The sequence below is a fragment of the Rhinolophus ferrumequinum genome, chromosome 19 (genome assembly GCF_004115265.2).
Source record: "Rhinolophus ferrumequinum isolate MPI-CBG mRhiFer1 chromosome 19, mRhiFer1_v1.p, whole genome shotgun sequence".
In the NCBI taxonomy this organism is placed as follows: domain Eukaryota; kingdom Metazoa; phylum Chordata; class Mammalia; order Chiroptera; family Rhinolophidae; genus Rhinolophus; species Rhinolophus ferrumequinum.
The window spans coordinates 27292134-27311226 of NC_046302.1; the positions used below are offsets into that span (position 1 = coordinate 27292134).

Genomic DNA, 19093 nt, shown 5'->3' on the forward strand with positions numbered 1-19093 from the left:
GATTATTAAACAATTATTTTGATTATCCTCCTTCTGAGAGCTTGGAAAGATTGCACTTCTCTACCTATTATGAGGCTAGGTGTGGCCAAGTTATTTGTTTTTGACAATAAAATATGTTAATTCAGGGCAGAAGTTTAATGAGTCAGTGTGAAATTGTCCTCTCCCCTGCCAGGGCAATAGTGTGACATGCCATATCATGGAGTTGCCATGTACCTGTGTATTGGAAGGAGAAGATGTGGAACAGAGACCCCAGCTAACCTACCATAGACATGTGACATAGAAAGAAAGAAATCTTTACTTATATTGGCCAATAAGAATTGGGGATTGTTGTTAAAACCAACTATTCTAGCCTTGCTTAATCTGACTAATTTAGGCATTGATACCAAGAGCACTCAGTGGCTGGTAACAAAGAAATTGATAATGGAGAGAGTGGACAGATGGAAATGCACATTATGGTATGGAAAACAACTTGATAAAACTGTGGTTTGCTCTTACTTGGATGGCTAATCAGTTACTTAATGAACTACCACCTCCAAAGGAAGAGGTTGGAAAACAGAATGTAGATAGTGTATATTCGTCACTGTTGGCTGCACTTGGCATGATCTACAAAAAAAAAAACACACACACACAAAAAAACAAAAACAACAAAAAAAGATGATCTCACACAAAAATTGGCTCATTTATAAGCAGGATTGAAAGGAAATAGAGTCCAGAAACTAGCAGTTTGCAGCATCAGAAGAAGCGTTTTTCAGTCTCACTGGATAAAAGATTTTGATTTTGTGTATCATACACAAAATGAAAAGAATTTTGAGCAAAAAATGTAAATTAAAATTTGGCTACTGAGAAAGACAAAATTAAAGGTATGGATTTCAGAGTAATATCACCATGTTAGAACGTCTTAGAAGAAAGTTTCAATGGCGGTTGAGATACCCAGTAAACTCTTTACTGGGTAAAGAGAATTTGGGGGAAAAGAGTTAAAAGGGAACTATTCTATTAATGCCTGGTAGGTATATGAATGTATAGAGAAAGTATTAGAGAGGTGTTGGGGAATGGGGACAAGAAAGCAAAGGAAAAAGCAATCTAAGAAGTATATTAGAAAAGAGCTGTAGACATGATCACTGGCCATGGAGTGGATGGAAACATAAGAAGACACAATGGAATTGTAATAGCTATGCATGGTGTCAGATGGAGTAGACATGTCGGGGTTACCGCTTTGTGAGGAGTGTAAATGTCTAACCACTATGTTGTTTTATACACCTGAAACTAATAATAATAATAATAATAGGAAGAAGAAGAAGAAGAAGAAGCAGAAGAAACCTAAGAAGACAGCTAAGTTTTTCAGAGGGTTAATTGCCAAAAGACCCACCAGTCGGGACGAAAAGAGGCTGTGACAATTAGAGATGTAAAATAACCATTGTTCTCTAAATGTACTTAGAAATGAAATGTACTAAGAAATGAAATGTACAGGATGAAATGTACTTAGAAAACTCTTCCACTCCCAGGAAGAGCATATTGTCAGGTTCACTTCAGGTATGGTCAAGGAAGATAACAGTTAAAGAAGAATCTTCCATAAGGTGGAGCAAGGGGCCATGCAGGACCAAAGACAATGAGCAGAATTAGGGAGGGCCCCAATCGAGGAACACAACCTTAGCTAGGCACTCTTCAAAATGTCGATTTGGTGGGATTGCTAAATTGCTATGCTCTTTCCAAATTAAAGTGTTTATTGTGCTGATCCTGTCCCTAATCCATCACTGTGCATTATGTGTGAGGGGACCAGATCATTTGCTTTTTAGTTTGTTTCCAGATCAAGAGGAGTCTCAAAGGAACCTGATACTGGGATGATTGTCCCTTCCCCAGAGATCGACACTGAACCTGATGATTTGGGTGATCTCCCCTTGGAAAGAGGAGTGAAGGTACTTTGAGCATGGCAAAGAGAGTACATGGAATATCTGATGTCAAGTAGGACAGATGGGCACATTGTGTTGTTCACCAAATACTTGGATTTTCCTCCTCCTGAACCCTGGTAAGGTTACCCTTCTGTGCTGCCTTGAAATGGGGTGTTGTTCTGTGAGCAGAAATGATAAATGTCACTTTTAATAGCCAATACAAGATGCTCCAGCACTGTCTTCCCCCTGCTGCACCAACAGTAGAAATACATGTTAAGATGGAGCCCCATATGCCTGGATCCCTCCCTGAATGACTCTGATGAGCAGATGCCCCCTGCCACCCCATGCTGGACATGTAGCATGAGTGAGAAATAAATTTTGTTTTTGGTTTAAGCTCCTGATATTTTGGAGTTGTTTGTTACCCACAGCATAATTTACCCCATCCTGACTGATACATATAAGGTTCATGCTAGAAATAAATAGAAATTTCATTCTGAATCAAAGGTGTGTCTACTTTCTCAAACCCTTGACGATAAGAGCAGAACACAAGATTCAATCTTTTGATTTTCTCTATTTGGTTATAAAAGAATGCAAAAATAGACTAAAATAAAATGAAAGTTTATTGAGGAACAACTATGTTCCAGATACCGAACCTAGAACTATATATTATTTAATTCTCACAACAATCTAAGAGGAACTATACTCACTTAGCAGATGAGAAGGACCAGAGAGAAAGCAGCCTGCTCAAAGTCTCATAATCAACAAATGCTAGGGGCTGTATTTCAATTTAGATCTATCTGGCCCAAAAGATGTTGCTGTGTGTGTGTGTGTGTGTGTGTGTGTGTGTGTGTGTGTGTGTTGTTTCATTTTTGACACTGCTTCAAAGACAGAGTTAAAATGTCAAGAAATGTGCATTGAATTCTGGCTTGTCAATAATCTTAAATGCAAATTTTATCACTTACACATTATAATTTGCAGTTTAGCCCATAAACCAAGATTATATTCTTGACCTTTAGGGGTAGAATATTCATTCAATTAATCTATACTAGTCCTATTCTATGAATGTGGTACTATGCCAAGTACATTGGATCCATTTATACTTTCATTAAATCCCATTCATCGGCTTGGACTCTCAATGTATGGTACTTGTTGGTGAGATGGATTGTGTGGTGCGTGAAGCAGCACTGTTTGATGGAAATGCAGAGACTAGAGCTCTGTTCCTCATTCTGCCACTAAATCATCGTGTGACTCTGCATATGACACAGCCTTTCTTTCAGTCACTTAAAGTAAAAGCCAAAATTGTGAACTTGCCATAGAAGTGTCTACATGGTCTGGTTTGCGCTAAAGTCTTTGGCCACATGTCCTATCTTTTCCCCCATCACTCAGAGTTCAGTCAGGCACCTTCTTTCTGCAGGGTCTTAGCACTTTACTGTTAACTAACCTGGAAAAAATCTTCTCTCACATCTTTACCTGGGCACCTGGCTGAAGCCTTCTCAACCTTAAGTTCTTAGCTCAAATACCTCTTCATTGGTGATATTCGCCATGACTCCTAAACTAGATCAGGTCTCTCCATTACAAGATCTTATATATTTGATACTCTTCCTTCAGAGCACTGTCGCATTTTGTTATTATATATTGCTACCCGGGATTATTTATTCATGCTGTTTCACCCACTAAACTCTAAGCTTAGAGAAGGTATGATGGTATCTGCTCTGACTCAACATTGTATTCTCTATATTTAGAACAATTCCTGCTACCTAGAAGATATCCATTATATCTGTTGAATGAATGAAATGAATGTTTAAAATGAGAGGGCCGGGCAAGGAGATCATTTAATCTTTCAGTACTTTCAATAGTTTGCCAGACTTAATCTGTAATTTGTCTAAGAATGACATGGAGCAAATTTAAGCTGCTCATATGACTCATACCACCTTCATGCCAGACTCAGTAGCAAATAACACAGGTTGTGTGTAAAAAAAGCATCAAAAATATTTGTAAATATGTTATTCTCTAGAGAAAAAGCAACTGCTATATTCAAGGGAGGTATAAACCAGAAATAAAGTCAACTGGTTTTACTAGGCAACAACTTACTTGGAATACAGTATTTGAAGTGACCACCATATATATTAAAAAAAAAAAAATCTATGAAAAATCCGCTAATGCACTGGTGCATGAATACACAGTAGCAAATAATTCAAGATATATAGCAATGTGCAGCCATGTATCTCAAATTAGAATTGAGCTCATTGAAGGTAAAATTAGATGCTAACATATTTAAAAAGTCCAAACACAATTCTCTGTCCTTCTTCTTTGTCGAAAGTCATGGAAGCAATTACTCCATGAACTGAAAATAAAAATTTCCAAGGTAAGAGAGAGCAACTACCATGCTATTATATATATAAACAAATCTTTAAATCACTGTGCTTTTACTAACATTGAAAACAAAAATTAGAGGGGTAATCTCTACTTTCAATTCTTAATTCTTGAACCTATCTTAACAAATCCTTGAAATAGTTCCATACAATATGGTTCTCGGTTAACTCTCCAGGCCTATCACATACTTCCCCAACCTCAGACTCTCCTACAGATACACGAATTCAGTTTCTAGAAGGCACCAACTCTCTCTTGCCTTTTGGCATTTCCAGTATCGGACTCTGTTACTAAAATACTTTTTTGACCACCTCTTTGCCTCGATAATTCCTACACATTTTTTAAATTTTACAGAAGATCACTTCTAGGAAAGCTTCCCTGACATCCCATGTTTAAATTGAGGCCCCTTTCTGCATTCCTATAGTACCCTGAGTTTCCCCTATCTATCCCTTAGCACACTGTACTGTAGTTGCCTCCTTAGGTTCTTGAGCAGAGAAATGATCTTATTCATGTTCTTCTATCCAACACAGAGTGGGTGTTCAAGAAAACCCACGTGCATAAAACTCTCAACTGAACTTCCTTTTTATTTCCTTCTAAACAAATAATCATAAGAAGTGATTATTATATTTTGATTAATTGACTTTCCCCCAATACACCCTCAAAGAGGAGAAATAAACTGAAATCAAGAAACAGAAGGACCAACAGAAGAAGTCCAATTGAACGTATCCACATGTAGATTTATTTTTTCCTGTATAATCAGCAATTGAACCATTTTCCATTGCTTAGATGCTGAATATGATCCAACCTATATTTATCTTTTGGAACTGAAGTTCACTGTCTTCTATAATTTTGTTTTCTCAGTACTATTCCTTCAACATTTATGGAGAGTATATTTTCAAAAAAGTATGAAGAATCCACCAGCTTCTGACCTTCGTGACTCCTCAAAGAAATCAGTGATACCTGGCCCCAGCACCCTTCCAGTGGGGATGGGATCAAGTTAAATATTTTCCATGGACCCGAGGAGACAACCCAGGAAAGCTTTGCAGAAGAGTTTATTTTCTATGACTGAAAAATACAAGTTCCCCAAATCCTTGCACTACCAAATAGAGGACAGAATTACATATCAACTGAAAGGAAGAGGAAACAAAGTCATTTCCCCTACCTTTAACAAAGGAAACTTAAGAGTGGCCAAAAGAAGGAACAAGCCTTTCTGACTTAACCCTCCTCATTTTCATTCTAACATGATTAGTGGGAAGTCATCATTGGCACATGGAAGGATAAATCTATATTTTTAAAACCTTTTCCTGTCACTGATCATAAAAAGCAATAAGAAGCACCCACTTATCTGAAATGTAGGACAAAGGAAGTCAGGTCCGGGGAAACACCTTTACCCACCAGTAAAGAACATGGTCAATGGGGAACACAAATAGAAATGACAGCTCCTCAGTGCTGTCTCTTAGGGAGGAATGTAAGCTGCTTCCACACGTCGGCCCCATAAAAACTTTGATATGTAAGAAATATGTTACAAAACATACACGGTAGCTATGGGAATTGTTTTGTTTAATCTTTGCACCAAAGATTTAGGGCCTGAAACATGCAGGAGGCATGCTTTTTTTAAAATCATCCATTTTAGTATTCATGTCTCCCGTACTGCTTTCTAATAAGTTAAGAATGAAATGGGAGACTGCGTGCAGGAGTGAGAAATGCAAGAAAAGCGATACTGTAAAATAAAAACGAATCAAAGTGCATTTCAACTTTCCTTTTAGTATTAACAGTCAAGAGAACAACAATGCCAATTTCCTTGCTATTATTGTCATTTTTACATGTTATTTCTCAATATGTTTGCTGAAAGAGACTGGGGAGCTCTGTCACTATTTTTAACATTAATTTTATAATGTGATAGTAAATGCTTTTTCCAAAGAGGAGGATAAAAAGGTAGTCTGTGCCAGCATATTATCAAAACAGTCTTTCCAGTGAGAATAATTGTTCCCATGCTGTTTGGGTAGATGAAGCCACTGGTTGGCTGACTGTTGAATTTTGTTTTCTTTTTGTTGTATAGACACATTTTTTTACTTTTAGTCACTTCCACTCCATTCAATTTATTATTAAAGTATTATTATTATTATGTTTCTAAAATATAAATAACATAACAGGATACAATCTAAGGAAAATTATGACTGATTTTCCTTTTAATTGTATAATATGTGTGAATAGTTTGGCTCCTGCCTCTTTCTAAAAAGAGCATGTCTGTGAGACAGCCTGAGAAATATTTGCTCAAGCCAAGTGGGCAAAGGTTTCTAAGATTCAGAGCCTCTAGCTACCCTGGGGTTTTGGGTTTTTGCTCATTAGCTTATTTGCTACTTTATATGGAGACAGCCATTCAATACATAGGCAGACCCTACATCAGGAATTGTCTCCTGGCATTAGTTGTCATTCTCACCTCCCTGCCAATTAGCTCAGCCGTCCTTCTGGGTCAAAAGAATGGCAGTGGGAAGCAACACTATCCCTAATGTTTCATTGGATTTTGGGAGAATTTAGATATTTTCTTATTCCAATGAGAAACATTTCTTCGTTTATTATTAGATTGTCTACTAGCATGGAAATCATTCAGTTACCTGACTTATTTAGTCAGTTTAGCTAAATAAGATGCCTTAATTAAAAAGCATACAAACTAACAGCAGAAATATCCAGACAAACTGTCGCTACTTCTCCAACAAACCTGAAAAATATGCCTTCACTTGGGATCATGTAGTCACAGCCCTGCTGGTAACAAACTCTATTTTTAAAGTACAAGTCCCAGTGAAATGAAGAGTATGAGTAGACATTTTAAAACCACAAGTATGCCTGAGTATAGAAAAAAAGTTCAAGATCTTTGAGTATGTTAACATTATAAGAACGTTCCTATACATGGATGTCTTTATTTCCTTCAATTTCAAATGTGAATGGAGTCAACAGATACACATTTATATTTACTTTTTAGTCTGTAGATTATTACATCCAACATATAAAAACTACAGAAAATAGGCTCCCTGCTCTGGAGCAATAGGTTGTAGTTTTGTGTCTTTGTAGTATAATTTGTCTTCCTTCTGCGATGGAGAGCTTGAGTTGACTGACGCCTCTAAAGTTTAAAAGTCTGTACAGTCCTTGTGCTAATATTGGTAGGGATGTTTCAATAATAGCAACAGTACCTGCAATTTATTGAGTTCATACTATGTGCTAGATGATGCATAAACATATTTTATCTTCGTATACTCAAATGACGATGACTAAATGAAGTACACATGACTATACATGACTTAGAGCATTTATATGACTGGCTCAAGGTGATAGACATGGGTTTGAACCCAGGTCTGCTTGATTCAAGTTCGTGTTTTCCTACTACATCCCTCTGAGTAAAGAATTATATCAGACAACGTGAAAAATTTGAATCAGGTGACTCTATGTTTCAGTCTATACCTGCTGCCCCAGCATAATTAATAGATCCCCATTTCATGCTCTAAAGTGTCCCAGTTTGGGACATCCAGTTATAAACTGGATGATCACCCCATCTCAGAACATGGTTTAAAATAAACGTAAGACTTTTCTTAGATGTTGTTTATACTGCTTTAATTAATTTTTTTGCTTAATGAAGGACTTCAAACAAGTAGCACATTAGACCTGGCCTGATGTACTTGGGAAAACAGATGGATTCATAAATGAATATCATGTATTGCTAGGGTCTAATATTTCCCTGTCCCTAAGCCTCTATATCTCTGTCTTCTCTCTCTGAGAATCTGTCGTTCTTCCTCTTTACTCTCCTCCTCGTAGTATCTGCGTTTCATTGTATGTAGGCTTTCTCTATTGATCAGGTATCAGAAAATTAATTCATTCGTTTGATTTTAGCTTTAGTTTCTGATGAATCTTTAACCTACAGCTTGGTCATGCATTTAGATGTTTAAGGCTCTATTTTTGTCAAAAAGAGAATAAAAATCATTTGAAGGCATCTCTAACTTACTTTTCTTTCTTCCTTCCCCTTAATCTCACTGTTACTATTCCACCAATTCTTTACTACAACCATAGTGGATAGGTGTCCAGGGAGCTTTCTCGTTTCAGTTCCTGGACAATGCTACTGCAGGTTTCGCTGGGGTAAGCCAACTCCGAAATGTATTATTTCAAGCACCACCTCTTCTGCTGTTATGGGCAAACTATTGTCCTGTTTCTATTATTTTAAAAGGCTTTCAGTAAAAGGAAAGGAAATGATTTTTTAAAAAATCTGATACAATATATAACTGCTTAAAAGACACATGCAATAAGAAAATCTAACTTTCACTTTTGTTGGTTTTAAATGTATGGCTTTGATTTATGGATCAAAATTGCTCATTTATTATTTTATCTATAGAGCTCTGGGCAATTTTGACAGTTAAAATTTAGTTTTATTGACCAGTGCAGCCACTGTACCCACCAGGAGACTGGTGCACACAGCCTGCTGCACTCAAGGAACGATGATTTTTGATTCCATGACTGAGTCAGATTGGGAATCATAACCGATATAACAATAAGTTCCAAATCTCAGTGCCCAAGGCAAGAGGTTTGCTATAAAACACAATCACCCTTTAAGGAGGGGAAGAGGGGGATCTTGGATAGAAGTTTTCAAGCACAATTTAATGCAGCTGGGTAGGCCACGGATATTTCTGTGCATCCAAACTGTGGAGCAGCAGAAGGGGGTGTTTCGCTAAAGACCCAATTCCAGACTAGAGATTAATGAGCAAGGATGCCTAAAAATCAAAAGGCATGTTAGTTACTGAGACAATGAACTAAACAACCATTTTGATGTGAGAAAATGTACTAGTGCTATTAGCCAACTTTTCACTTTTCAATGAACAAAAATATAACTAAAGAATTTCTTTTGGAAGATTTCAGTCGCTGTCCCCCTCTGTCTTAAGCACACACAGAAACATAAACTCGTGCAGTGATTTTAGGCCAGTTTTAATTTAGGCCTGTTCGACTACCAAATTGGCCACCTTTGCAATGTTAATTTAGTCTTTTACTCTAAATCCTCTGTGCTACATAAACAGACCTCCAAAGGGTAACAAATCAATAAAACGTCTAATTTGATTAGCCATGTTTCCAAATTCCTCAAGACAGCTCTAACCTAAAATAAATAGGTTGGTAAATAAATAAGGAGGGGCACTCACTTGTGAGTATTTTCCATGTCTTCTTTTCATCATCGTAGTACTGAACCAAATTGCTGGGAAGGCGGTCCGGCCCAGGAGGCAATCCTCCAACCAATAACAGCATTTTCTTGTTAGAGCGAATTCTTCACCCAAAACAAAAGAGGAGATGAATAACCACATTATTGTAGAGCCTTTTTAGTGGCAACGAAATCATAACCATCAAAAGAATGTTCCTTGCTTGCAGATTTCTATTTCATTTTTTCCTGTTTCTTCTCCCATTCATGTCTCAACAATTTTTTTTGAACCAAGCAGAAAAATGATCAGAAGAGCGGCATATCCCCATACTCATGGAATAATAAGCTTCCTTTATGCAATTTGTTAGAGGTTCATTCTAGAACGACCTTTTTCTTACATTATCCCTTTAAATCATCACTCTTTACAGCTGAGTACACATGAAATGCTCTGGAGTTGTACTAAGGTTAAGCATTAAAGTTGCATGTCAAAAATCGTATTAGTCAAAATCATTATTATAAGCCATTCTCCACTCAAAGAACCTTGAAAAAATTAAGGTTATGCAGAGAGTTTGTGAGCCAACTCTTTAATCACCCAGGGAACTTCAAATACCAGCTTAATACAATTAGTAGCACAGGCTAACTGGAGTGGGTTAACCAGTATGAACAGGACTTTTTGTTTGTTTAATTTAGCGGAGACTTCTGCCATCATCCCCTTCCCAGTTTCCACTCTTCCCTCACTCCCCCACCTGCCACCCCATCCCCAGGCACCACTGGCGACACAGCAGCACCAATTGGTAAAAATGAGACTGTGAGGTTGTTTTGAGCCTCCCCAGAGTGGAGCCCTGCCAATGCTTGCCACTGATCCAGCGGCATGAACCTGCTCAACTGTGCAAAGTCACTCTAATTCCCTCCCTCTGTTTTTCTACCTTCTCCCCCAGGGGGCAACCACTGAAAGGAGTGACTACCCACCCATCAAGAGCTGGCAATTCGTTGCTATTAACCGTGACTGTGATTCCCAGTCTGCCCGGCAGTTCCTGAGAACAGGCCTGCAATGTCTCATATGCAGTAAAAGCTGTAAGATGCACCCTGGCCGGCACACTCGACCTGATGGATGTACATCCTCAGGAACAGTAATAGATTGAGCACACTTGCGATTGGAAGAGGGAGGGGAGGCCCAGACCCCTACAAAGGGCCTGCTGATTTAACGGTCGCTTTACATATAATTGAACTTTTCATTTACTTGAAAGGCTGAAGGTGGTGGTGAAAGAAACGAAACAACAATGATTGAAGGAAAAAGTCAATAAATACAAAAGGTTTCCTCTTAAATATGATCACAATCCACAGTGTGGCTCTGAATCTATTATTACATATTGAGCCTGTCGTTCAGATTCAAGGACGCTTGGCGAAGTACGCCCTTGTGGAGAAGCACTGTTTGTTGGTTAAGAACCTAACATTCGGAGAGTTAACTTAATACAGTTAATGGCATTTCCATGTGAAGGAAGGGAACAAGAGAATTCCTTTAATGAAACTCTGGTGCCTTTGAATGCATTGTGTATGCCTCAGTAGGAAAAGTACCTTCCGAAGAAACTCCAATTAGGGACTCATGGATAGGAGGAGGTGCATTTATATGCCTAATGTAATATCAGCTTGCAATATTAATTTTGCCACAAAAAACCCCTCAACTTCTTTAAATTTAAATAATAAAACATTCTGTAAGCCTAAGAGAAGTCAACATGAGAGCAAATATTCTTTTTAGGTTGCTGTCAGTGACCACGTGTAGAAAGACCTGTTCAACTGGAAGTCATGATTCAGTGACTATTGTGACATATTTACATGCTGCCAGACTGCAGGTGGGGACAGATAGAAAATATCTACTGGGGAGACACAGAGGAAAGGACTCACTGAAGTGGTGGTATGACCAAAGCAATATAATTAAATCTCTGTTTTAATATTTAAATAAATGTACTGCTTTAAAAATGTGTTTCATGAATTTCAAAAGGAGATAAATGTATGGTTCAAATATGTTTGTAAGATCATTTTATTAATTGAGAAGTCCAGCTTCCCTGGACCAATCCCATTGGTGATTTTCAACACCGACTTTGATGGACCATCTCTGCAGATGAAGAGAGAATCTAGTATTTATCTTATCTGCTCAAAGAGTCAGTCATTGTCATCTGTCCTCTAAGAACTGGACTGAGACTACCAATACGTAAGCCACTGAATAGTTGTTGGCAAATGGTAACAACTTCCACCCCTGCCAATTAATGACATGATTCAAAGGACCAGCTAGCATAGCAGCAATGAAAGACTCCACACAAACTAAGATAAATCTCTAAACCACCCAGGCATCCTCAGGAATTGTGATCCTCAGGAAGAGTTACACAAAAGTAAAGAAAATCCCACTTACCCTCATTGGCTGTGTGTTGTCTGTGAAGAAGCAGTGTTTTGAATTCATTACGTATGGACTTCTTAGTGAGTGAAGACAAATTCTAAATCTTTTGCATTTTTTGTAGCATCATTCATTTAATTTGTTATGGAATTTTTCTCAGAGTATTTTGTTTTTAAAGCTTGTTACTCAATTTCCCAACACAGTATTGATACTATTTAACTCTAAATAAAGTTTAAAACTCTACCTTGTGAAAGTGAATCACACAGAAACCAAAATAGGATAAAACATGTAAGAAGCAGCATAGTACAGAGGAAAGAACACAAAATAAAACACATTTGAGTATTTTTCTCACCGTTTTCTCCATTGACTCTCAAAACAGCCCTAGGTGGTAGATATAATAACTCCATTCTACAGAGAGGTGAAAAAATTCCCATATTCAAAGTGGCAAAAACAGTGTTCGGACATAGGCCTTCTAACTCTACCAGGTCCATGATCTTTTTCAATTTTTTAAAATATTTATTTTACTATAATTTCTGATTTAGACTCAGATGACCCAGATTCTAGTATTAATTTTGCTATTCATCAGAGTGACTTTGTATAAGTTACTCGGCTTCTTAGAGATTATGCTGACCTGCTTCTTAAAAAGATTGTCATGAGGATTATATAAAACAATGAAGCAAAAAGTTCTATGTAAACTCCAAGGTAAATTACTACTAATCATTCTTTAGATATTGACAATGACAATATAACGCAGGCTTTATTTCAACATGCCAAATCTTATTAAATAGTTAAAAGAGAAAAGTAACTGAGATTCTTATGGTGTTCATGTATATAATCATAAGCTAATAAAGAGAACTTCACCCAGTTGTTATCTTATAATTATTTGTTCTTAGGTAATATCACTTTAATTATAATGGCTATGTTTGGAGCGTTATTATAAAAAAATATACATGTGGAGGAGATTTCTGGTCAAGATGACAGAGTAGGTAAATCCTGTGCTTCCCTCCTCTCATGAGCACATCAAAATTACAACTAAACTACAGAAAAACCATCATTGAAAATCGCCTGAAGTCTAGTTGAACAGAAGTCCTACAACTAAGGACATACAGAAGAAACCACATGGAGACTGGTAGGAGAGGTGGAGATGCAGAACAGGCTGGTCCCACACTCATGTGTGGCAATTTAAAATCAGGAGGGATATCTCAGCTGAAGAGGTCCCCACTGGGGAGTGAGGGGTCACAGCCCCACACCAGACTTCCCAGCCCAGGGTTCCAGTGATAGAAGAGAAGTCCCATAAGTTCTGGCTATGAAAACCAGCAGAGATTGTGGCTGAGTGAGATGGAGGGATGCTGGAGTCACAGCATCCCTCTTAAAGGGCCAATGCATGGACTTACTCACTGCTGGACTCACTTGCTCTGAGCTCCAGTGCTGGGGCAGCAGCTCAAAAGGCACCAGTGACATACAAGGAGGAACTGAATTGTCTAGCTGCAGGGCGAGGGCTGGAGGGGCAGCTTTCTTCCAGATGGAAGTGCTGGCAGAAGGCATTGTTCCTTTGTTGAGTTCCCCACCCCCCCTTCCAGCCTGCAGATGAAGGCAGCCACCATAGCTGAGTCTCCATCAATCTGGCTGACACTGTTCAGCTCACCCTGATGATTCTCTGAGATGCTACCCCACCCAACTTGTAGGTCCACCTAACCTGCTTCCAGAGGCTTTTCCATACAAACAGCCTGTCCTGGCTCATGCTTTGGACTTTCCTAAAATCTTTCAAAGGTTCGCAAAATCCAAACAAGAAGCATCAGGCCTCTGCATATCCCATTGCTAAGCAGCCTCAAGCCTGACACTAGCAGCAGCTGGCCTGGATTTACAGCTTAGCCTCTCCTAGCCATCTTCAAGACCAGTGTGGGTGGCAGTCATGTGCAGATTGCTTTGTGGCTCATTCCAGGTGGTCCTGACTGAACTTGGCCTATGGTGTGGCCCCTCCCAGGAGGACCCTGGGCCAGCATGCCCAGTAGCTGGCTTTGGACTGAGCAGGAGCACCACCTGGCTGCCTCTGCAGATGACACATGCAAAGGGCAGACTGGGCAGGCAACAGAAGCCTGCTGAAGTGTATCCTACACCACAGGGTCAGCCTCTGCACAACAGTTCCTCCACTATAGTCATGGCCAGTCCTTACAACTAATCAGTTCAAAAGTCAATGCCTCCCATTGATGTGCAAAGAGTAACCAAGGCTCAACTATAACAGGAGAACACACACAACCCACACAAAGGACACACCTGCAGCACCCAGCTCAGGTGACCAGGGAGACTGAGCTATCAGATCCCATGGACACCTGATACATAAGACCACTCTACTAAGACTTGGAGACATTACAGCCCAACAAACACAGGAAGGCAGCAAAAGTGGGGAGACAAAGAAATATGTCCCAACTGAAAGAACAGAACAAAGCTCCAGAAAAATAACTAAACAAAATGGAGACAAGTAATCTCCTAGATGCAGAGTTCAAAAAACTGGTTATAATGATGCTCAATGATCTCAGGGAGAACTTCAACAAAGAGATAGAAAACATAAAAATTGACATAGAAAACATAAAAAAAGAACCAGTCAGAAATAAAGAATACAATAACTGAAATTAAGAATACATTTGAAGGAATCAACGATAGATTAGGTGAAGCAGAAGTTCAAATCAACGATTTAGAAGATAAGGTAGCAGAAAACACCGAATCAAAAAGCAAAAAGAAAAAAAGAATGATAAAAAAAAATGAGGATAGTTTAAGTGGCCTTTAGGACAACATCAAGTGTACCAAAATTTGTGTCAGAGGGTTACCAGAAGGTGAAGAGAGAGAGCAAGCAAAGAATTGAAAATGTACTTGAAGAAATAATGACTGAAAACTTCACTAACTAGTGAAGAAAATAGACATACAAGCCCACGAGGTGCAGAGTTCCAAACAGGATGAACCCAAATAGGCCCACACCTAGACACATGATAATTAAAATGCCAAAGGTTAAAGACAAAGAGAGAATCTTAAAAGCAGCAAGAGAAAAGCAGTTAGTTATCTACAAAGGAGCTCCCATAAGATTGTCAGCTGATTTTTTTAACAGAAACTTTGTAGACCAGAAGGGATTGATATAAAATATTCAAAGTAATGGAAACAAGGACCTACAACCAAGATTACTCTACCCTGCAGAGCTGTCATTTAAAATTGAAGGACAGATAAAGAGCTACCCATACAAAAAAAAGCTAAAGGAGTTTATCACCAGCAAACCAGTATTACAAGAAACATTAAAGGGACTTCTTTAAGAAGAAGAAGAAAAAAAGATTTAAAAATATGAACACTAAAATGGCAATAACTATATATCTATCAACAATTACTTTCAATGTAAATGGATTAAATGCTTCTATCAAATGATATAGGATGGCTGAATGGATAAGAAAACCAAACCCATACATATGCTGCATAGAAGAGACACACTTCAGACTGAAAGACACACACAGACTGAAAGTAAAGGTATGGAAAAGATATTTCATGAAAATAGAAATAAAAAAAAGAAAATTAAAAATCCAGAATAGCAATACTTATACCAGACAAAATAGACTTTGAAACAAAAACTCTAACAAGAGACAAAAAACCCAATAATCCTGCTTCTGGGTATTTATCTGAAGAAATCCAAAACACTACTTCAAAGGGACATGTGCATCCATATGTTCATTGCAGAATTATTTACAATAGACAAGATATGGAGGCAACTTGTGTGTCCATCAATGGATGAATGAAGAAAGAAGAGGTGGTACATATATACAATGGAATATTACTCAGTCATAACAAAGAATGAAATCTTGCCATCTATAATAACATGGATGGACCTAGAAGGTATTATCCTGAGTGGAGTAAGTCAGACAGAGAAAAACAAATATCATATGATTTCACTTACACGTGGAATCTAAAGAACAAGATAAATGAAGAAACAAAACGGGAACAACTTCATAGATATAGAAAACATTTTGAGGGTTGCCAGATGGGAGGGGACTTGGGTGGATGGGTGAGAAGAGGAAGACATGAAGAAATACAAAGTGGTAGTTACAAAATAGTCATGGGGACATATAGTATAAGAAATATAGTCAATAATATGATAATAACTATGAATGGTATCAGATGGGGACTACATTTATCAGGGTGATTATCTCATAAATTATATAAATGTCTAATCACTATGTTGTACCCCTGAAACTAATATAGTATTGTATGTCAACTGTAATTGAAAAATTTAAAAAAATATATTTAAAAAAGAAAAATATACATTTAGACACTGCATAAAACTGTGAACCTTTCTGGATCCAAATAAAGGGGCCTAATACAGATTACATTTCTTATTTTTTAAGAACAAATGAGAAAAACCATCACATATTTTACTTTGATGTAAATGCAATGTCAACTATTCAATTACTCCTAGAAAGTAATACACGTGAATAATTCCTTTAGAAAAGCTTCCATTCTTTTTACAATGTGCAATTATAATAGTGACAATGACAATAATGACAGATAATAATGATGTGTATTGGATACTGAAAATTCTGATTATCGTGCTATTTGTTTGATGTCTGTGAACCTCATTTAAAAACATCATGAAAAACGCTGTGAACTAGAAAAGTAAAATTAGGAGAATCTGAATTAACTTGCTAAAGTGGGTTTCAATTATTCTTTTCTAAATTCTAGCAGAGACTTACAGGTTTAATTTCAGATCAGGCAAAATCTGCAACGCAGCCCTGTTGCAATAATCAGAGTTCCTTCACATGGCAAAAAGGTATACTTTTAGAAGATCTTTACATAGGGAACCATTTAGCCAAAATTAACGTTCTCTTCAAATCTGTTAATATTTTTTAAATATTTCATTTTACTCCTCATCTTAGCACCACTTTGCCTGAAGTAATGTATTTAAAAGATAAGGAAATAGAGAAATTTAAACGATGAGCTGAGTATGTCATGATTAATATTATTTGGTTGCCTTTGATTTGAGTTCCTAGATTCTCGTATAGATAAGTATAAGGTTGAAAAGGAGATGGAATTTGAAGTTTTCCTTTGTTCCATCTCAGTAATTGCCCAACATTTAGCATGTGTCACATTTGTGCGTGTATGTGCGTATATATGCATGTGTGCTCATGCGCATACGTATTTTGGTTCCGGGGATGAATGATTGAAGGATGACCTAAAACCTCCTGGCGTAAACAAATTTCTCATCATACTGGTTTTCTAAGTATGGTAAAGTCTCATTTATTTTTATTTCAGTGGTTTGGAAATTTAATAATTGGGAAACAAGCCAGATAAAGTTTTTCTTTCCATGATACATAAAAAAAGTTTTCATTACTAGATTGAAAGCAAAGTTTTAACCTATTTAAGAAATCAGGTGAACTTTATTTAAAAAAAAGAAATAGAAATAGCACTCACAAAACCCCCTTTGTACTCTCTGTCAGTCACTTTGCCCTCCCTTACCTTCCTATACAAAAAAAAAAAAAAGGGGGGGGGACTACTATCATTTTTTAAAACCATAGAACAGTAATGCCTAATTTTAAAGTTTATAAGGATTTTAAACTTTATATAAACGGAAATATGCCAGGGGTACTTTTTTACTTTAGGCATCTTTTAAAAAATGATATTTATGATATCCATGTTGTTATGTGTAGCTATAGTTCTTTCAATGCTACTGATAAATATTCAATGTTTTGAATACTACATATGTATGTATTCTAGTGCTGAGGGACATTTATGTTTTTTCCAGTTTTTGCATAAATAGCATTGCTCTGATTACTCATGCACAGACATTGTGGAGAACACATGTATGCACTTATTTTGGATACATACTTAAGAATGGAATTGTTGAAACAAATTATGCATATTTTCAGCTTTAGTAGATATTGCCAAATAGTTTCCGAAAATGATTGGACCAGCTTACATATCCATCAGCTGTGAATAAAAACAATGATCACTCTATTTTTATGAAAGTGAATATCTAAGTATCTATTCATGCATGCATGTATGCATGTATGTGTCTGCCATTTTTCAGTTTAGCCATTTTGATGAGTATGTAGTAGTCTTGAATTGTGGTTTTAATTCACACTTCTCTGATGACTAATGGTTATTGACAAATTTATGTCATCATTTGTAAAGTGCCTTGGAATGTAAATTGGTGTAGTCACTATGGAAAAGAGTATGGAGGCTTCTCAAAAAATTAAAAAGTCAATACAAAAATATGATACAGTAATCCCACCTCTGGGTATATACTGAAAATAATTGAAATAGGGATCTGGAAGAAATATGTGTACTCCCATGTTCATTGCAGCATTATTTACATTAGCGAAGACATGGAAATAATCGAAATGTACACTGACAAATGCATGGATAAAGACAAATATTGTATGTGAATATAGTAGAATATTAATCAGCTTCAAAAAAGGAGGAAATCCTACCATTTGCTACAACATGAATGAATTTAGAAGACATTAAACTAAGTGAAATAAATCGGACATAGAACAAATACTAAGGATTCCACTTATATAAGAATCTAAAATAGTTGAACTCAGTAGAGAGGAGATTGGTGGTTATCAGGGGCTGGGAGAAAGGGGAATCAGGGAGGTACTGATCAAAGAGTACATAGTTTCATTTACACAAGATGTGTACTCCTAAAGATCCACTATACAGCATAGTACACATAGTTAATAATACTGTATTGCATACTTAAAAATTTACTAAGATAATAGCTCTTATGTTAAATGTTCTTATAAAATATACTTAAAAATTTACTAATAGGTCTCACGTTAAATATTCTTATAAAAAAAGAAAAAGAGAGGAAACCTCTAGAGGTGGTGATAAATTTGATATTCTATATGGTGATAGTTTCATGGGTGTATACTTATCTTCAATCTCATCAAGGTGTATACATTAAATATATACAGCTTTTTTGTATGTCAATCATACCTCAATAAAAAAATTAAAAATATTTTCACTAAAAAAAAGAAATCAGGTGGTTCACCAGCACTTTGGAGCTACCAATGTACATTTAGACTAAATTCATTTTACAAATTATAACGGATTCTCATTTATTTATTAAAGAGAATATTCTGCAGTGTTCTAAGAATCGTTAAATCAGAGAATTAGAAGTGAACTTTGAAGTAATCTAGTTCAGTGATTTCCAGGTCTGGTAAGTCACCAGGATCATGTGAGGGGATTACAAAATTTAGACTATTGATATAAATTCTCAGGTCCCAACTCCCAGATTATGATTCAATG

General features: G+C 36.9%; 1 protein-coding gene across 1 annotated transcript in view; it reads right to left on the minus strand.

Moving 5' to 3' along the window:
- The window catches only part of KLHL14 (kelch like family member 14), a 96630-nt gene that overhangs the window by 55642 nt on the left and 21895 nt on the right, over positions 1–19093 (minus strand). The window contains exon 2 of the mRNA XM_033135638.1: positions 9431–9552. Within this exon, the coding sequence (XP_032991529.1) occupies positions 9431–9552 (122 nt within the window). The remainder of the gene's footprint in view (positions 1–9430; positions 9553–19093) is intronic.